General features: G+C 44.1%; 1 protein-coding gene and 1 non-coding gene across 2 annotated transcripts in view; both read right to left on the bottom strand.

The window, feature by feature from the left end:
- The window catches only part of LOC144098391 (midasin), a 215597-nt gene that overhangs the window by 194943 nt on the left and 1994 nt on the right, over window positions 1–18660 (bottom strand). Inside the window, exons 2-7 of the mRNA XM_077630990.1 lie at window positions 16316–16755; window positions 12828–12935; window positions 11300–11477; window positions 9536–9802; window positions 5724–5948; window positions 323–432 (exon numbers count right to left, since the gene is read on the bottom strand). Of these exons, the coding sequence (XP_077487116.1) occupies window positions 323–432; window positions 5724–5948; window positions 9536–9802; window positions 11300–11477; window positions 12828–12935; window positions 16316–16755 (1328 nt within the window). The remainder of the gene's footprint in view (window positions 1–322; window positions 433–5723; window positions 5949–9535; window positions 9803–11299; window positions 11478–12827; window positions 12936–16315; window positions 16756–18660) is intronic.
- On the bottom strand, window positions 2685–2757 carry TRNAS-UGA (transfer RNA serine (anticodon UGA)). Its single transcript has one exon. It is a non-coding gene; the product is annotated as a tRNA-Ser (tRNA).

Raw genomic sequence — 18660 nt, 5'->3', positions numbered from 1 at the left:
TACAATCAAGGTTCTACTGCAATGCTTTCACATTTACACATCATAAGAATTGCTTAGGTTCCCGCATAATTTTTTTCCATGCTGAACAGATATTCAATATTCGTTTCGATATCTGAAGCCATTTTTTCGTCATATTGGTATTTGATTCCTATTTGAAAATTTCAATATTCTTACACCGCTAATAAATGTGGATTAAGAGTGGTCACCATCTGTATCATTGCACTTTTCACACCTCACACCTGCTTTCTGTAAACAAAAACAGACCACTGAGATCAGCAATTAACTCGAATTCTTGTGATTTCAACAGCTGCTTCATGCCCACCTTTGCGAGACAGCACGGCGCACCGGTGAGCCAGGTTCACGAAGGCAGCAATGCAAGTCAAGTAGACGCCCTGCCATTGGCTCCAGTTGGGGCCAGTAATGGACAATCATCTGCATGGGAACATGGGTAGTATGCCTTGACACGGGGAAGGAAAAGAAAAGCATATACGAGAAACTGCTCCTCTAAAACCTTCTTTCCTTTGTCTCTATTGGCGATTTTCATAAAATTGACGCCACACTGTGGAGGACCACTATAGTAGGATACAACTTCAAAAACAGCAGCTGGTAACAGCGCACCATCGTCTGCAGCATCCTGTATTACTCTGCCAGCCAATCACAACAGTGAATAAAATCAGCTTTTTAATCAGAGGTGTGCGATTAATCAAAATTTTGAATAAAAAATCGAATTTGTCTGATATTCGGTTCACATCCGTATTCGAGAAATTGACATTCGAGAAACTCATATGCGAGAATTTTCCAATATTCATCAGTGACGTATACTGCACCGACTTTCATAAATTCGATCATTCAAAACTAAAATATCTGGACAAATTATCCCACGATTGAGTTTAAAGTGCCAGGAAAGCAATACAAATTGATCCTGTTCCCTTTCTTCTCCAGCGTTTATCGCATGGACCAATCTCATTCGGCCGCTGATAGGCTTGACCTCGTGCAAAATTTCACAAGTGAGCTTTCCCGCACAACTCCTGATGTGAACAAGATGGCCGACCACCTGCTGTGAACAATCACAGCAAGGAAGTGCACTGTTTTTTCTTTAATCCTTCCATAATGAGTTACCTACTTAACATTCACACCCATGGCATTTGTCTGTCAACTTCATTAACTCTTCTAGCGCAAGCGCCGCCTCATTTTGATCAACTATGTGATACGGGAAAGCCCACATGAGGTGTCATAGCAGGGCAAGCGATCATGTAAAAATCACACCTACTGAATGGTGCACTGTAACCCGCACACCTTTTAAATGCACTTAACGGCAGGCATGATGACGACAGGAGAGCCTCTGTCGCCAGGCCAAAAAATAGCCTGGCCACGTAGTTTCGGTTTCCGAGGTTCGCCGCTAACGCACAGCGAGAGCAGCTGTCAGCCTCAGCATTTGCCCTTTGTTAGAACCCAGCTCAGCGCCGGTTTCATAAGCTGGCTGGTGCATTTAACTTGCTTACGTCCGTGTTGTTCTTGCAGGACTCCAAAACTGCACGCTCATCACGGGCTTTTCGCTGTTCGTACCATGGAGCCTCCTGTAAGGCTTCACTGCATTTTTGCATTTTCCGCAGGATCTTTTTTTTTTTTTATTATCGGGGGCAAGAGGCATTTTAAATATTGACCCTCAGATAACCCAGTTTTTCTGCCAGTCCCTTGAAATTCGAATTGAAGAGGTTCTACTAGCCATCATTTTCCTTTTAGCTGCCACTCATGTTAAAATCCCAGCCTTACCTCTTCCACTTTATCTCTCCCTTTCTAATCAAGTAGCATACATTTCTGTGCACATCATGTTTTTTAGACGGTGCTGAGTCAGTCTAGTTTTTATTTCGGTTTAAAAGACCATATATTATTCTGAAAAAAAAGGGGGGGGGGGGTAATAACAACATTTGCCCGTTTATCTTTTTCTGAAATATTTTTTTCTTACTGAACATGCATTTGATGGTCAATTCAATATTCGAAGCTATCTTTTGTACATATTCGTATTCAATTCGTACTCGAAAATTTCAATATTTCAATATTCGTACACCCTTAATTTTTTGTCACAGAGGAATTCTATACGGCAGTCCCGAATGTGGGTGTAGCTTCACTGCAGACTTCAGTTGTATCCAAGTATAGTCTAAGAAGGATCGGCGCAGTATCGCGAGGCTTGCTGCATTGCCCAAGTGCTTTGCCATTGCCCAAGACTTTGCAGTCAGAGTTTTGCTGTAAAAATATTTTTTATGGCAGCACCATTATGTGAATGCCTGTAGATAACGAGATAGAAGAGTCGCTAAATGACCTTGCGTGATTATTTTGTTGCCAGCAGTACAGAGAAAGCATTCGAACACGAGGTTTCCCCATTACAGTGAAACACTCACAGGACGATGACAGCAGAGTTATTTTCAGGCATTCATGCTATTATAATATATATATATATATATATATATATATATATATATATATATATATATATATATATATATATATATATATATATATATATATATATATGAAGGAAACCAACAGTCATCGCAACCAAGGTGCACAGGGGAATGTTTATTATTATTATTTTTTAATTGATGGTGCTGAACGATGGGAGAATGACACTCCGATTAACCTGTTGCTTAAAAGAAATAATTATAAAGGAAAAGAAAAAACAACCATGTCACCGGTGGGATCCGAACCCACGACTTCCGAATTTCACGTCCAGAGCTCTACCAGCTGAGCTACGGCGGCAGCTCTCTAATCTGCTGCTCTCGTAGGTATTTATGTTTTGCGTGTTAGTGAACCTTGAAAGTGTTCACCAGCGCCACCCTCGTCCATAGCAGTGAACGCAGTAAAATCCTGTATTACCGTGAATGTAACGTGGAACATCATCTACCGGCGAGGGTGGAAGCTGTGCGAGAACCCTCTTATGCTACCTATGGCATAAAGACACCTGTACAAGGAGGGTCGCGGTTCCATGTCACACTCGTAGTCAAGAAATGCGCGCAACACTGTGAAGCGCGGCAAAACCACCTACACAGTGACCCAGGGCCTCCGCTTCTTGCTGCTGCTTCCCTGTGCTTCGTGCTGCATGCTACGAACGCACGCCTTTTTCTTCCCTTTTCTAGTCCTCACTGCACTTTTACTGGCTTTCCTTTCTTAACGACTCGAAACGCCTTCTTTCTATTTCTACGTTCATAGCCAGCTTCACTTTTTCCGTGCGCGCCGCACGCTTCGCCTCACGGCCTACAGATCTTCAAAAAGTTCGCTTCTCCGCGCGGCTTTCGAGCTTGGTGGTGAAGCCACCTCAAAAAGCGCCGTTTTATTGTATTTGGTATCCACAGGCCTCACGATCCTAGACATCGCGCGTGCCGCGATATCATCATTCGCGGGAAGTACATCACCACGGCCAGACGCTCTTTACTATAGCCGTTTGTTCGAAAAAAAAAAATCTTTACTATAACAGAAAAAAAAATGTGGAAAAAAGCTATGGAAGGCGAATTGGGACCGCAGCTTCACTTAACTATATCCAAGTTTTTACTACAACAGCGTTTACTATAGCGGGGTTCTACTGTATATCTGGATTTTTACCATATCCGAGTTTACTATCGTAGGGTACTACTGTATTTCACAACAGGGTCTTTGGTCCCACCTTGAGCAAAACGAAAAATACTTAAGTGCCATGGCACTCTTTGGTTGCAGATGCCCTTGCGCCATAAAAATTCACTATCATCATCATATTTCACAACAAATGATGTAAAATTTTTTTGTTTCTTGCACATTAATCCTGAGATGTTGAGGAGTGCAATAATCTTTAGATTTTTCTAAGTACACATGTAACATATTTTGAAAGTTATTTTTCAAAGAATCGTTTTCATGAAATACAGTCACTGACCAATTTTTCGGATACAACGGGACCCGCAAAATGGTTTATATAATAGAACTGTCCAAAAAATCTGTGAACTTCAAAAATAAAACTTGTCTCTGAAAAACCGGCCTTTAAAATCGCAAACTTCGCCGCACACCACATTCCGCTTGCAAACAATAGTATTAGACACTATCTGAGCCAGTGATGCCTTCATCGTATTTGCACCACCTCATGTCACGATACCAGACAGTGTAACGCAGCCACAGGTCATGCCACGATCGAATGCATGTGCCGTGCAACCCTACCCCACGTCTGCTCTGCACCACGGGTGGCGTCGTCATGTCACAGCAGACGCACGCTCCTTGTAGTCCAGCTCGATAGCAGTGAAAAGTGCACCGTTTTCTCGAGTGGCAACGATGACAAACAAATAGCAAAGCCTATCCAAGCCAGTCATCCGACTCACTCTATTTAAATCTAAGATGGCGCCTTTCACGACACCAGAGAGCCAGTTGGTTGTGATAACGATGCACACTCGCGTCTATATTAGGGTGAAAAAAATTAACCTTCGGCTGAAAAGCGATCTTCACAGTATTAATATAGCTGGCATCTATTTCAGTCCTAAAAATTAAACGTTTGGACTCCATAGAGTCCGAAATATCGGTAGCAAAAATATACATGCTCCTATGAGATGTGTGACAGTACCTCACCAAAGTCCAAAACATCGTGTAAGTCCGAATTATTGGAGTCCGAAAAAACGGCCGGCTACTGTATGCATGCTAAAGTTTAACCGTGATTTCCTTGTGTACTGGGCATTTAAAACAAAACTAGCAGCTTTATTGCATAGAACGGTGCTTTGTGACCACACTGGCATAAGAAACTTGCACACTTTTTTCTTAATTATTTAACGCTTCGGGGACGACTCTATGAGGGTGCTAACAGTAATGTACTCAGCAACTATACCAGCTAGCTTAAAATGCGATTCTGAAATTAGCATAAAAAGTTATCTGTGACAAATTTGGTTAATTTCATGCATAAATAAAGAAAACAGTTTTAACTGCCGCATCCCCCTTAAATAACAACACAAGAATATTTTCAAATTTATTATAGCTCAAGAAAACGCACCAACCAGCTAGCACGAAAGCGAACTTTAAAAAAATGACGGACAATTTAGCGCAGTTGAGCCAAATGCCAATTAGGTGTTCTAGCTCTTCAGTTTCCACTTTAGTTTCAGTTTCAGTTCGAGACTCAGTTTTCAAGGTCAAGCAGGCTTCAGACAAAAATCGGCGAAATCAGCCAGTAGGGGCCTTACTTAGTGCTAGTGCTGCCATCGGTATGGCTTATGCGACCCAGGTTGCTTTTTCCGAACAACCTCTCACGACCAATCGTTAATTTAACTGCCCCAGAATGTGAGCAGATTGTGATGATGTCACAGTCACGTGACCTAAGTGGAGCACTTAGGATGCTTCAAGGTAAAGCAGGCTTCAGGCAAAGATCGGCGAAATCACCAAATGCGGACTTAAGCTAAGGTACACGCGCACAACCTGGAGAACTTTGTTCATACCATTTGTAAATAATGTACTATATATGACCACTCCCTATGCCCTTTCTTGCAGTCCCCTCACCTCTTCCATTTCTCTTCTTCATACTGCCTTCTATCCTTTATTTCCGCTGCTCCAGCTCAGGTGCCGCCGACACAGTGATGGCAGATGCCGGGGTCAGCTAAAATCTTTTAACTTCCTTTTTAATATTTTTATCAATAAACACTTACTACTAATTAAGCTAACGCACTAAAATGAAGCTCAAATCTACAAACTGAGAGAAGATGATACAAAGCAACAAGATGACTCACCTGCTGCAGCTCCTGTCGAAAGGGGTGTGGCAGGTAGACATGTGCCCACAAAGCTTCGGTGGCCAGGGCAGCTGGGTGGCCCACCTCCCGATAGGTAGCCACCAGCTGGAAGCCAGGTGCTCTGGGAGGAAGCCCCGACACAGTGCCTGACTGCAGCACTGTTAGAAGCAGGCTGGACACATCAGGGGACGCTCTTTCCAGGTCTTCCAGAAGAAGCCAGCAACCCTGAAAATTGGACACAAGCATAGGCAAGTTAGGGTTCATTATGATGTGCTACGTTAAACACAACCAGACAAAACCAGCACACAATCCTCTGACCAGTGACTCACGGCATCAATCGTTGAAGAACCTATGTGCACCACTGCACTTGGCCCATAGCTGCTTCTTGCAGCAGTTTCACCCTATGTGTTGCCTCACCTTAAACCCAATTCAGCTTTACTATCAGCTATACCTGCCATTTCATCACACCAAAGGAAGGTCAGAATTCTGGATTTTTACTGCAGCAGCAGTACCAATAAAACTTGGCAGAAATTTCATTCCACTTGGCAAGAATTCCAATACTGTCTGAGTGAAGCCTCAGTGACTGAAGCATCACCCTCCAGCCATCCTTGACCAACCTCCCATTCCACCCTCGCCCACCTTCCCCGTCCAGAAGCATCATCCACCATGCACCCACTCAACTCCAAAAAAGCCACCCATCACCAAACCGCCTGCCTTCACCCACCACAAGGCCTCCACTATCTAGAAGTCCATGCAGCAACAGAATGAAAAAAAAAATGTGTGCTGATCACACACCGGATGCAACAATGCTGTGAAAGCAGCTGGATTTACCCTCTTTTACTCAAATGAATGCTTTTATTCTAAACCGAGGCTTCATACACAGCACAGAATTTTTCTGGAGGGTGAAGGTGGATGGAGGTGGGTGGCGCTTGGAGAGTGTAGGTGGGGGGGGGGGTGTGAAGGTGGGTTGAAGGTGGCAGTGGGTGGGTGGGCAGTCCCTTAGCTAGGGGGGTGACGTGAGGAGGTGGCTGGTAGGCAGTGCTTTTGAAAGGCAGCTGGCTTTCGCACTGCATCTTTAAATCGATTTCGGCATTGCTTTTCGTTCCACTGCTACATGATCTTCCAGTGGGTGGAGGTAGGCAGGTTGGTAGTGGGTGGTGCTTCTGGAGGGTAGAGTAAGGCAGATGGGTGGACAACCCCCAAGCTAAGAGGCTGCAGTGGGGAGGTGGCTGTTGGGTGTGCTTCTGGAGGGTGGGGACATTGCTCCCAAAGACACCAGCATTTTTGCATTGTGACACTAGTACTGCTTTTGCAGTAAAAGCAATGGCAAAATCGAATTCAAGGACATAGTCAGAAAACCAGCTGGCCTCCGGAAGTACCACCCACCATCCAGGTCTCCAGTTAGGGCGCTCGGCTACTGATCCGGGGTACCCGTGTTCGTACCCCGGGTTCGAACCTGACCGCGGCAGCAGTGTTTCAATGGAGGCGAAACGCAAAGGCGCCCTTGTGTGCTGTGCAATGTCGGTGCACGTTAAAAGATCCCCAAGTGGTCAAAATAATTCAGGAGCCTGCACATCTTTTTTCCTTTCTTCTTTCACTCCCTCCTTTACCCTCCCCTTACAGCCCAGCTCAGGTGTCTGTGGAGATGTGAGACAGACACACTGCGCCATTTCCTTTCCCCAAAAACCAATTCTCAATCTCCCCCCCTCCCCCCCCCCCCCCCCCCCCCCTCTCTCTCTCTCTCTCTCTCTCTCTCTCTCTCTCTCTCTCTCTCTCTCCCCCCCCCCCCCCCCCCTTAAAGGGTAATACTCACTACAGACATGCTAATTTGGTTACAAGCTTTGGTTACATTTGGTTACATACAGCCCCCTGTGTTTGCTTTCCCGCGAGGCACCGTGCAGCCGCAGCCCCACCTCGAGAAGTAACGCATTCCCTTGTCAGTTACATTAACTGGCAAGAGAGGGCGCCAGCGTCGCTGCGCGAGAGACTGCTTGAGGCCCGCGCGCGGGAGAGAGCATGAGGCTCTTCGGCTGGGATCGTCGGCGCGAGCGGACGCGCTCGCGGCTCCGCTCTTCCCCGGCGGGGCGAGGAAGCGGCAGGAAGACTGGCTCCCGTATCTCTTCCCATCCAGGCCGCGGAGTATCCCTTGCCCTAGCACGGGCGAACATTCCCTCGGAACCTTGCTGGTGAGTCGGACGACCTTGATTCATTAGCGTACCTTTGCTAGCTGGCGTTATTGTTGCTGTAGCAATAAATGCCTGTCTGTGTCAGCCAATGTGTCGTTCCTTTGTTTCCTCAGAGCAAGGCCCACCATGGTTGGCGTGCGCTCGGTAGCGTGCGCGATCACGGGGTGGAGTCTGGCGGTTTTGAACCATGTCAGCCGCGATTAAGTGGGGAGAACATATTTATCTCCCCAATTCAACCCCACACATGAGAGCTGAACTTTACTTCGAGCTTTTGTCGCCTTGTTTTGGTGTTATCAAGTCGGCAATGCATACGTACAAGTGGCGAAGAAAATTGAGGTCATACAATGGCATCGGGAAAACGGAAGGAACGTGCACCAAACGACTCGAGACTTTAAGCTCGACCGGAAACGATACGGGAATGGGACAAGAATTTCGAGAAGTTGCTACAGCAAACCATCGGGAAAGCAAAACATGAAGAAAGTAGAGTAACGGCACGCCAGTGTTAAGTGAATGCGTTTACGATGCACTCTTCGAGCGGGAAAGAACGGCAGGGCGTTTTAAATCCATGTGCACTGTGTTTTGTTTTGTTTTTTACGGGAAAATGTCGCCGCCATCTTGAATTTTGGCGCCATTCCGGGATAGCGCCTCCCCCTCTGCTTTGCCAATAATTTTGGCTTGTGGAGGTGAGGGCGCTTGCTCGGAATTTTGCGATACTTTGTACAGTCATGCTGGCGGTCACTTTACTAAATGAACAATAGGTAGCGAGAGCGCAAACTTGGCGACAATCATCATCACCTTCTGGGGTGTGCATCATGCATTGCGAGCATTGCACCAGAATCCAAAAACACAAAACCACTCACAGCAGTAAGCAGTTCATCGGTTCACTATGCTGCTCACCATGCGAATCAGTCGAATGCTAATCACTCGAAGGAGAATGTACAAATGTATAAGGTACACTATTTTATCGCCCTGACCTCCGTTAGCCTCCAGCAGATGGCATTGTGACATCGCCTCTTTCGTTGCCGTTACTTTGACATGTCGTGCAACATAAGCATGTGCCACTTTGTCAACAACCTGCAGGAAGTACAGTATTTACTCGCACATTTTGCAAGTTTTTTTCTTTAAAGTAAGGCTTCAAAAAAGGGGATGCATAAATTACATGGAGATTTCGCAAACACATCTTAGAAAACTCTACAAGGGCCATAACACGCACTATATACCGTATACTGCCGCCTTATACGTCGACCTCCGAACTCTCATCCCTCGCTAGCCAAAAGAAAGTAGACTCCAAATATAAGTTGACGCATACCCTCCCCCTGTACTTGCTGCCCTGCCCCCCATTAGAGAGTTTTAGAATAGGGAGCCCCTAGGCTTGGGGTCCCCATAGAAATAGAGGGCCCCAACGATACAATATACATCCCACACCTCTCCCCAGAGTTACCAAATACTCCTACTGGCATAAACATTTCACTCCCACAATGAATTCACATTACCGCACGGGTAAACAACCAGTCATTTTCTTTTTACTAAAAAAAACGGACAAAAACTTGATAAAAAAGAATAACACAGCCACATGCATTTGTCCTCTTCGTGTTCAACCTCTTGCAAAGAAAAACCAGAACCTACCTGGCGCATAGCTCGAGCCAGGGGTCCCTCCCTCCAGGAGAACTGGCCTGCCACCTCCGAGCAGATGTAGCCGCCCACTAGTGTGTGCACATCCGCCTGGTCCCCCAGCTGCACACTCACCAGGGGCTGTCCCAGCCGGGAGGCCAATAGCCGCACAAGACTTGTTTTGCCTGACCCCACAGACCCACGCACCAGGCAGGGCTGGCCACAAGCCACACACTCAGCCAGAGAGCGGAGGGCCTCTTCGGCCGAGGGGACTAGCCAGTCCTGCAAATGATCCACCAGCTTACACTAGTTCGTGCTTAAGCCTCTTTATAGCATGGTGCTTTCTGCAGTCAGAGCCAAGCAAATGAAATACTATGTACCACTTGAATTACCGTATAAATTCGTTTATGGGCTACACTTCTTTTTAAAAATTCAGGCGCGAAGTTTGAAGGTACAGACCATGAATAAATTTTAAAAGAAACATATAAATGTATTTTTTATCAGTTTTAAGTCCCAAACAGGGAATGTGACCCATACACGGGTGCCGCCTTTTCACGAAATTATACTGTAACAGCGGGAGATTTTAGCGGGACACTGAGGACGCATAGAAGTTGGCCTGTATTAGTATGTTACCATGTTTTAATGACAAAGACACTACTTTCACTAAAAACAAACGTTTTATAAACTTGAAAAGGTAATAAAATCTAATAATACATGTACCACTGCTATTGGTTGTTTTCACAAGCAAACTGCAGTGAAATCAAGACAGTATAATGAAACATTGTTACGGCGAACTGGTAAAAAATTGTAAGATAGTTCGATATAACTAAAATTGGTAAGATAAAATTTCGCCAAAAACTTATGCTGGAGAAGCTAAATTTTGCCAGCGTGAAGTGTGAATCTCTTGTTTTTCTGTGTGTTAGCTTCTATACCATTTATTAAGTTTTATAACAGTAAAGTTCCTCTGTTCGTCAGTGTACCATCGTCCGTCCATTGTCTGGCTGTCTGCTACGAGTCCAACGCCAAATGAACGAGCACCTCGTGGAAGTGAGATTAAGAACAATCTGAGATCTTTACTCATTCCATGAGTTGTTCTTGCAGAGTTGCTGTTTACTTTTGCAGCACCCAAAACTGGTGAAATAGTTTCAGGCTGCAAAGGGTTAAAGGGACACTAAAGGGAAATATCAAACTAGACAAGGCGGATAGGTTATTTTTCGGGAACACTACCAACGTTTTTCCTACGTGGAAAGGTGGCTGCGTTGCTGAGAAAATCACAAATGAAAGTCCCAGCACCCTTCCAGATTCAGAGCACCTGCGAAAAATGAACTGCCATATCATTTACGTCTTTGCAACCAACCAATCTGAGGCACCACTTCCAAAGACAAAAAATGTGGCCAAAAGTCAAAAGTCAACAGATCAATGGCCATGTTGGCAAGGTGCAAGTGAAGGCCACCTCCACGCCCCACTATTTCGATTGATGCTAACAGGCCGAACTGTTGCTCAGATCTGACAAGGATACCACATAAAATCATGCAAGGGCTGCTCCTTTTTTTTTTTTAAGTTCGGGTGCCAACTTTGAAGGTGCAAACCAAACACGAAATAAAAAAAAATATATAACCACACTTTTTTTCGCAATTATCTAGTCTAAAACAGGGAGTGCAGCCCATACACGCATGCGGCCCTTACATGAGAATATACGGTATATCACAGGAAAAACCTGGAGTAGCTGTCATGTGCAATAAAAGTCTGCCAATGTCGCTTGTACATGCAAAGACATACGTGATGAAACGCTGGAGTCGCAGATTTCTCTGAAGCTGACCGTTGCTGCAGAAGCAGACCTGAGACGCAGACCACACCTGGGCTAAGATCCGAACTAGTCAGCGGCAACCCAGGTTTTTTAGACGAAGGAGGCCATGTGGGAGGTCGAAGGGCTCCAAGAGCAGCCTCTGTGGACAACCTACAGACAACAATGAAGGCTTAATGAATAAAGATAGCATTGCAGCCTCCAGTTAAATGAAAGAACCATAAATAAAGAACATATAACTAATCTCTCTTGCAAGAATGCCCATACCGTGAGAGCTCTTCCCAAACCACTATTAAGCAAGCTGTCATCTTTTAATAAACATAACACAACTTCAGGCAGTGACATACAAAAAGTGGTTCAACTTCGAACTTTCAAGTTAAGTTCCCATTAGCTGGCAGCAGTAAATTCAAGATAAAGTGAGTCACTCAGGAAGTACAAATGTAAATTGAAAAAAAAAACCAGAAAAAAAACAAAGCTGCTCAATGTAAGTGGCACATATAAACTGAACACCAGGTTCTTCACTTTCTTTTAATAAAATACCTGTCATTTCTACAGCCACGTACAGTGACCCAACTGATCGCAAGAATCAGTCACTTAAAAACTGCTAGCACCTGCTAGGATAAAACAAAATACATGGTTCTGGTACTCCTTTCTACTCATATACATGACATGTTCACTTGAAACCTTGGTACAGAATATTGCTTTTCGCTAATAAAGAAACTTTAAAGGGGTAAGAACACAATTTTGTGAGTCAGTCTTTTTGTGCTGAAAAACTTCACAAGCACATTAATCACTAAAATAAACTCAGAAAGCAAGACATCAGTGCAACTGATTAAGTAAAAGTGATTTTTAGCATCAGTTTTGGCTTTGTTCAGCGCAAGGTCATATTTCCTGTGTGACATCACATTCAACCAGATACAGTGTCAGTGATAGCAGGAAATCTCTGATATAGAAAGTTTGACTGCTCGTGCCTCTACCAGACACACAGGAATCACGATCTGTTCCGCTCAGATTACAGATCACTTGATGTCAGTTCCTATGCTTAGGCCAATATTGCTGCTCATAAGTCAATAACGAAAATAATGTATGTACTGCGGAAACAAATTATCTTTAAGTGGTCTTTGAAATTTCGTGTCTGTACCCGCTTAGTTTTTTTAAATAGTTTAAATACATATGTACATTACCAGGTCCACTTTACCTAAACGAAACGCAGCCTCACACCCGTTTCGTCATTGTTATCGGGGTTTAATGTCCCAAAGCGACACCGTAGTGAAGGGCTCTGGAAATTTTTACCTCCTAAGACTCTTTAAAGTGCACTGGCATCGCACAGTGCAAGGTTGTCTAGCATTTCACCTCCATCGAAGTGTGACTGGCGCGGCCAGGATCGAACCCACGTCTTTCAGGTCAGAAGCTAAGCACCATAACCACTAAGCCACCAAGGCGGCTCACACCTGTTTCAATCCCCTTAGCAGATGTAAGGTGACTGCAATGCAGTACACTCACCGTAGGTCTGTCTGCATCATTTCACCTCCTGGGAGCAGCTGCTGAAGCAGTAGCTGTTGTTTAGCCTCATCCAGGGATAAGAGCAGTGTCATGCACTGCACCGCATACCTGGAAAAATGAAATACAGGTCCTGACAAAGTGACATGTGCTTGATTTTGACTTTTGTTCTCCATCCCTGCTGTGAAATGAGAAAAATTACCATCTGCAATCTTACCGCAATAACGGTTCACCTGAAAAAAAAGTTTTTCTAGTTCCAAGGTCACAAATTCAAGTGGATATACAGGACTAAAATGCATTAATTTTGATAAATTATTTAAAAAATTCCTTATTCCACAAGTCTGATAATATTGTAAGCATCATTCAAAATCAAAATAAATATCCATAGGTTTTTAATGCATCAAAGTCACACTTTAAGGAATGCTGCATTAAAGGGCTCCAGAAGGATGACCACGTGAGATTCTTAACGTGCACAAGTACTAAGGCATTTTAAGTTGGCCGTACCATGAAATTTTTTTTAACCATTCTTTTTTGTTTCAAAGAAATGCTGTCATCACAATAGTGATGCCTATTCAAAACAAGCCTTTAACTCAATGACTTCTAAAGCTATTGAAACAATGACTTGTGATTTTCAACAGTTTTTGAAGCCCTCCCAAGATGGCACAATGCGACAGACTGCTGGATAGATATTTTTCCAATAGGTAGCAGCAGGAGTTCCAATTTTTCTAAGTATATTTCTTTGCATTTGTTGACATTTTAGGTGACTTTTTTCTGGCATACAAGCTTATAGTCACAACAGGGAGAAAACTTGGTCCTTCTAATGAAGAAATAATGAATATTCTCTGTGACAGGATAACAAGGTTGAGCGCAGCAATGAAAGTGACTTTTTTGTGCATTCTTCTTCCGGTGACAAAAGAGACAGCTACCATGAAGATCAGGCATTGATTTAGAGTCGCCATAAAAAAACAACCCTCTTGATGCAATGCATACACAATACCAATACAACCTTTGTAAAGCTTGTGGATATTGCTTTTTGAGAGTAAACGGACATCTTGGTTCAGTCTTTTTCAATTATTTCTATTTTAAACGTCTACTTTTTAAATCGGAAGCACTCAGTGAGTACCCATACACTGGGTCAAAAATGAATCTGTGCGGAAAACTCGGGAGTATTCGAAAAAAAACGGTAATAAACGGTCTAATCAACACTCCTGTACCACTGTATGTAATTCTAATACGCTCAATTACCTTTTTTCTACCAGTTCCCTGCTTCAAAGTTATCTACCAACTCACCTCATTTTTTACATTCGTTTGGACCATCGACAACCACTCAGCATAAACAAAACAGGGTCTTTTCATGCCAAACGTCCCAGACGTTGCCCTCTACCATCTCCGATTTGTTCAAAAAAATTCATGGAAACTTATCCTAATGTGCGTAACCAAAGCCTGAAATATTTTTGCCAACAAAAAATTTTTCGTGAGGTGAGGGCAGTTTGGATATTCAAAAAAGGCGAGAAACCAGGCACTGTCCAATAATTAATAAAAAAATTCAAACTTTTAGAACACTTTATAATTTTTTTCATTGACATTTGCACAGATTCTGGCTTTCAATATAATTCGGAGCATGCAGCTTGATAAGGCATAAATATTTTTTAAAAACTGAAAGAAAAGTATGAAAATGTACCATTATTGTCGTTTATGTTTTAAATATCAACTTGCTCTTGAAAATTCAGAAATAGCTGTTTTCTCTCTCTAGATGTCAAGTACCTATAACAAATACTTCAGGTGATGAAACTGCGTACATCAGAGTACAAAAAATACTAAAACTGTAAAAAGTGTGTTTTGAAGAAAAAACACTAGTTAATTTTACCCTGAGGTGGTCCAAGTAAAAATACAAACAATAGCCGGTTACGAAGAACAGTTTATTACCTTTCATTTCTGAAATTTTTTTTTTTAAAGCAAGAAAAGAATTTTTGATTGAGCTCGCCACAGAACACGGCACCTGGCATGGCGTGGCGCCTGGCATGGCACGACACTTATAGCAAGATAACAACTTCAGTTTGCCGTCGTTCGCAGTTGTGCATTTTTAGGGCTTAAGCTAACGAAAGTATTGCGTAACATGCAGCGTATGGTATGCAATAAACGAGGTCATTTTCGCTTTCGAAGTTCGAACAGACCTGCTTTGGTGCGGGACAGCCAAGAGAAGAAAAACGAGGGTATTCTGTGTGCTGTCTCGTATGGACCACGAGGAGGGATGACTAGCTGGCATGGCAGGTGTATCACAAGTGCTTTATTTATATCCGAATAAGATTGCGGAGAGCGTGCGCCTCGGAGCGCACGTGAAGGTCGAAGTGCACCCCGCTGTGGCGAGTAACTCAAGATGCACTGGCGGTGAACGCGGCCCGCTCACGCGTAGGTGCGTCGCCCACATGAAGGTGCTTCGACAGCATAGTGGCTCGTCTACAGTTGTCACTGGAGTATTTATGCGGAAACTGCACTGATTAAATCAAATACAACCAATATGTCACCTCGGAAACAATTGGGCATGAGCCTATGACGGCCACAAGGGTAAGGTACCACGTGGTTCTGCTGCTTCACTGATTGTTTCAACACTGTACCGTTCTGGTCATTTCCAGATCAACGTCTCACAAGCTCTTATGCTGCTGATCACATCTGTCATGGCGCCGACAACAATGACTGGCTGAGACAGAACCACACCGAACGCCTAGTTCACTTGGGCATGTGCCACCCCGGCAGCGTTAAGAAAATCTTTTCCCACGAATACCTGCTCGACTACCCAACGTTCCCAAGCTTACCTGCAGTGCAAACCTCACTTAAGAACAAGAACTCTATCTTTCGACTGGCCACAGTGTCGGCAGTGTCGTGCTCTGCAGTGAAGAGGCATTAAGAGACGACGCAACTTGCGGCGCGAGAGCTCAACTTAAAAATTCTTTTATCGCTTTAAACAAAAATTACCATAATAAAAACTTCACAAATGTAAGACTATAAACTGTTCTACATAACCCGCTACTGTTTATATTTTTACTTGGAACACATCAGGGTGAAATTAACAAGTGTTTTTGGCTCAAAACACACTTTTTGTAACTTTAGTACTTTTTTTTACTTCGATGTATGCAGTTTCATCACCTGTAACATTCGTTATAGGTACTAAGCATCTAGAGAAACAAAACAGTATTTGCGAATTTCCGGGAGCAAGTTGATATTTAAAACAAAAAATGACAAAGAAAGTAATTTTCATACTTTTTTTTATTTTTTAAAGATATTTCAGGCTTTGATTACGCACATTAAGGTGAGTTTCCATAAATTTTTTTAACAAAATGGAGATGGTCGAGCGCAACGTCTGGGACGTTTGGCGTGGAATGACTCAGCACACACACTGACCTGTCAGACACATGGTTCAGCCAATGCAGAAAATCATGCTGCTCTCATCAAAATTAATCGATTAAAGACAAATGAACAGCAAGTGCATTTACCAGCGAACACTGACTGATGAATGCCTCAGGAAAGGCAGCAAAGGGCTCCAGTCCCAGCGATGGGCAAGTTGGCCAGGCTGTTGATGTAGCAGTTGCCAGCAGCAACGCACAACATTCAAAGGTACTGATGCGATGCGAGGCCGCTTGGCTGGCGGGGCGCCATCCTCTGTGCCAACCTGGCTTTTCTGCAAGAGCTCAGGCAGGTCGCAGCTGTTTTTAAGATAGGCGTCCACAAACAGCCTGGCCGCTGGATACCTTGAAACAAGCCGCCCCAAAGCAACACACATGTGCTCTTTGTCGTGAGAGCGCAGATTTGAACGTATCAGAAGCTCTGTCAACAAGGGTGTACACAACTGGGCAACCAAATCTGTACAGCTGCGCTGATGAAGCAGTGAGGCCAGGCGATCCAGGAGCGATGCCCTGGATGAAGGGCTCCAGTCCTGCAAAGAAAAAGGATGTCCCTTGATAGCACAGTTTAGTGTCAGCAGATCTGCGCACTATGTAGACAGTGTTCTTGCTATGAAGGAGCAGCAGCAGTTCCAAGCATGCCTAACTAGCCCAAGGTACCGTATCACCGACCTCAATAGGCATACTTGGTACCTATATTTTGCTGGAAAATTGTGCTGTATGGAAATGGCACACTTCACCTGTGCAGAGAACAAAGCAGCACACCAGCTGTTTGCAATGTTTCTTCTGTTGTTGGCCACATACTTAAGTAAATTATGAATTGTGACACCTCAAATCGACTCACAAGCTGATGCCATAGTGGAAGGGTCAAGATTAATTCATGACACCTGGAGTTTCTTAACATGTGCTGACATCGCAGAGCATATACGTGTTTTTGCATTTTGCTTCAATCGGAATATAGCCACCACGGCTGGAAACGACCAAACATGCTCAAGTTACATGCCCGTAACTTTCTCTTTAAACGGCAAGTATTAATGCCAGCTGGATCCTCCATAAATGTTGTGTCAAGCCAGCTAAAGCACAGTTCCAAAAAACCATTACCAAACTCACGACGAGATTCAGCAGTTCTATACGAGGCTAGAACAGGCTATCATTGCGACTGGTCAGTGTCGACAGCAATCTGCTACCGAGCACGAGTCCACTGGTTCGACCCTAACAGTGGCAGCTACAATTCCATAGAGATGAAATGGAAAAATGGTGATGTGCACGTATTTTCAAAAGGGTACTTTGTTGCGCCAGTCAGTACAACTATAAAGGAACAGCGCAAGTTAGACTGGACGAAGGCAGTAGACAGACACAGCGCTTTGTTAAAGCACATTAAGGACCCCAAATGAATGAAATATTGCTGGAACTTTCTAATAGTTTGCTCCTCACAGCCCACGTGCGACTAACACAAATAAAAAACTATGGGGACGCTTAGTCCGTCTTAAGAGTGAATTGCGACAGCATCAGATTTCAGATTCGTCACAGCTTCTTTTGCAACTTCTGTGGGTTTTTGTCAGTTTCTTTGCAGTTTTTGGTACATCGATCGCCATATTCGGACTGCTAGTTGCAGTAGCAGTACTCACTATGCTGTGATGGTACCAACATTTGCATATATCTCATTTTTTTTCTGATTTTTGACTTTGGTTCTCTACCTAGGTAGCTGTCTAGAAATTCTATTAGGTTGCTTACAACCCGCTTGCAAGGTTGTGATGACATCACAAGGTCACATGGTCTCTCTCAACTAATAATTTATTTTCCAACTGCCACAGTGCGCAGGTTGTGATGATGCCAAAAGTTTAGGTGACATCTCTCGACCAATCAGCGAATTTTGTATCGGACCACAGCAGGGTTTTGGTGTGACGACATGATCACAAAAGTCGCAAACAAAAGAAGAGGGTTCAGGGAATAAGATGCGATGAGCCTGGTACCAGCCGTGGTCATCAGCAGAGCCACGAACAGTCGGCCGTATCAGAACTTCATTAACTCAGAATCCGGGCAGGTAGAGGCCCTGCTTCACAAAGTCTATTCGCAATATCCGTAGACCTGCAAGTAACCGATCTAGCGTAGCGAAAGAAAATGATAAGACATGCGCTTGATCAGCACCTCTCCGCCTGCTTTCAATTAAACACTGAATCCCGGCATGGCCTGATTCAATGTGGCTCATTATATCTCCCAAGATGAGTGGGTTAGTGAATGGCAGTGTCGTATTGCTGCTTACCAACCTCAGCGCATGTACAATGCCAAGACTGTCTTGCGGCGCAAATAGACCGAACAGTGTTACCCTCTTCCGGGCAGCCATCTTAGATTTCATCGCGCCACCCATAGGCTGTGAACATTGCCAGTAAGGTAGCTCTGGGCCTCCCCAAGCAGACCTCTAAGAGCGAGCTGGTGGA

The sequence above is a fragment of the Amblyomma americanum genome, chromosome 7 (genome assembly GCF_052857255.1).
Source record: "Amblyomma americanum isolate KBUSLIRL-KWMA chromosome 7, ASM5285725v1, whole genome shotgun sequence".
In the NCBI taxonomy this organism is placed as follows: Eukaryota; Metazoa; Arthropoda; class Arachnida; order Ixodida; family Ixodidae; genus Amblyomma; species Amblyomma americanum.
This window is presented reverse-complemented; position numbering and strand designations above follow the sequence as displayed.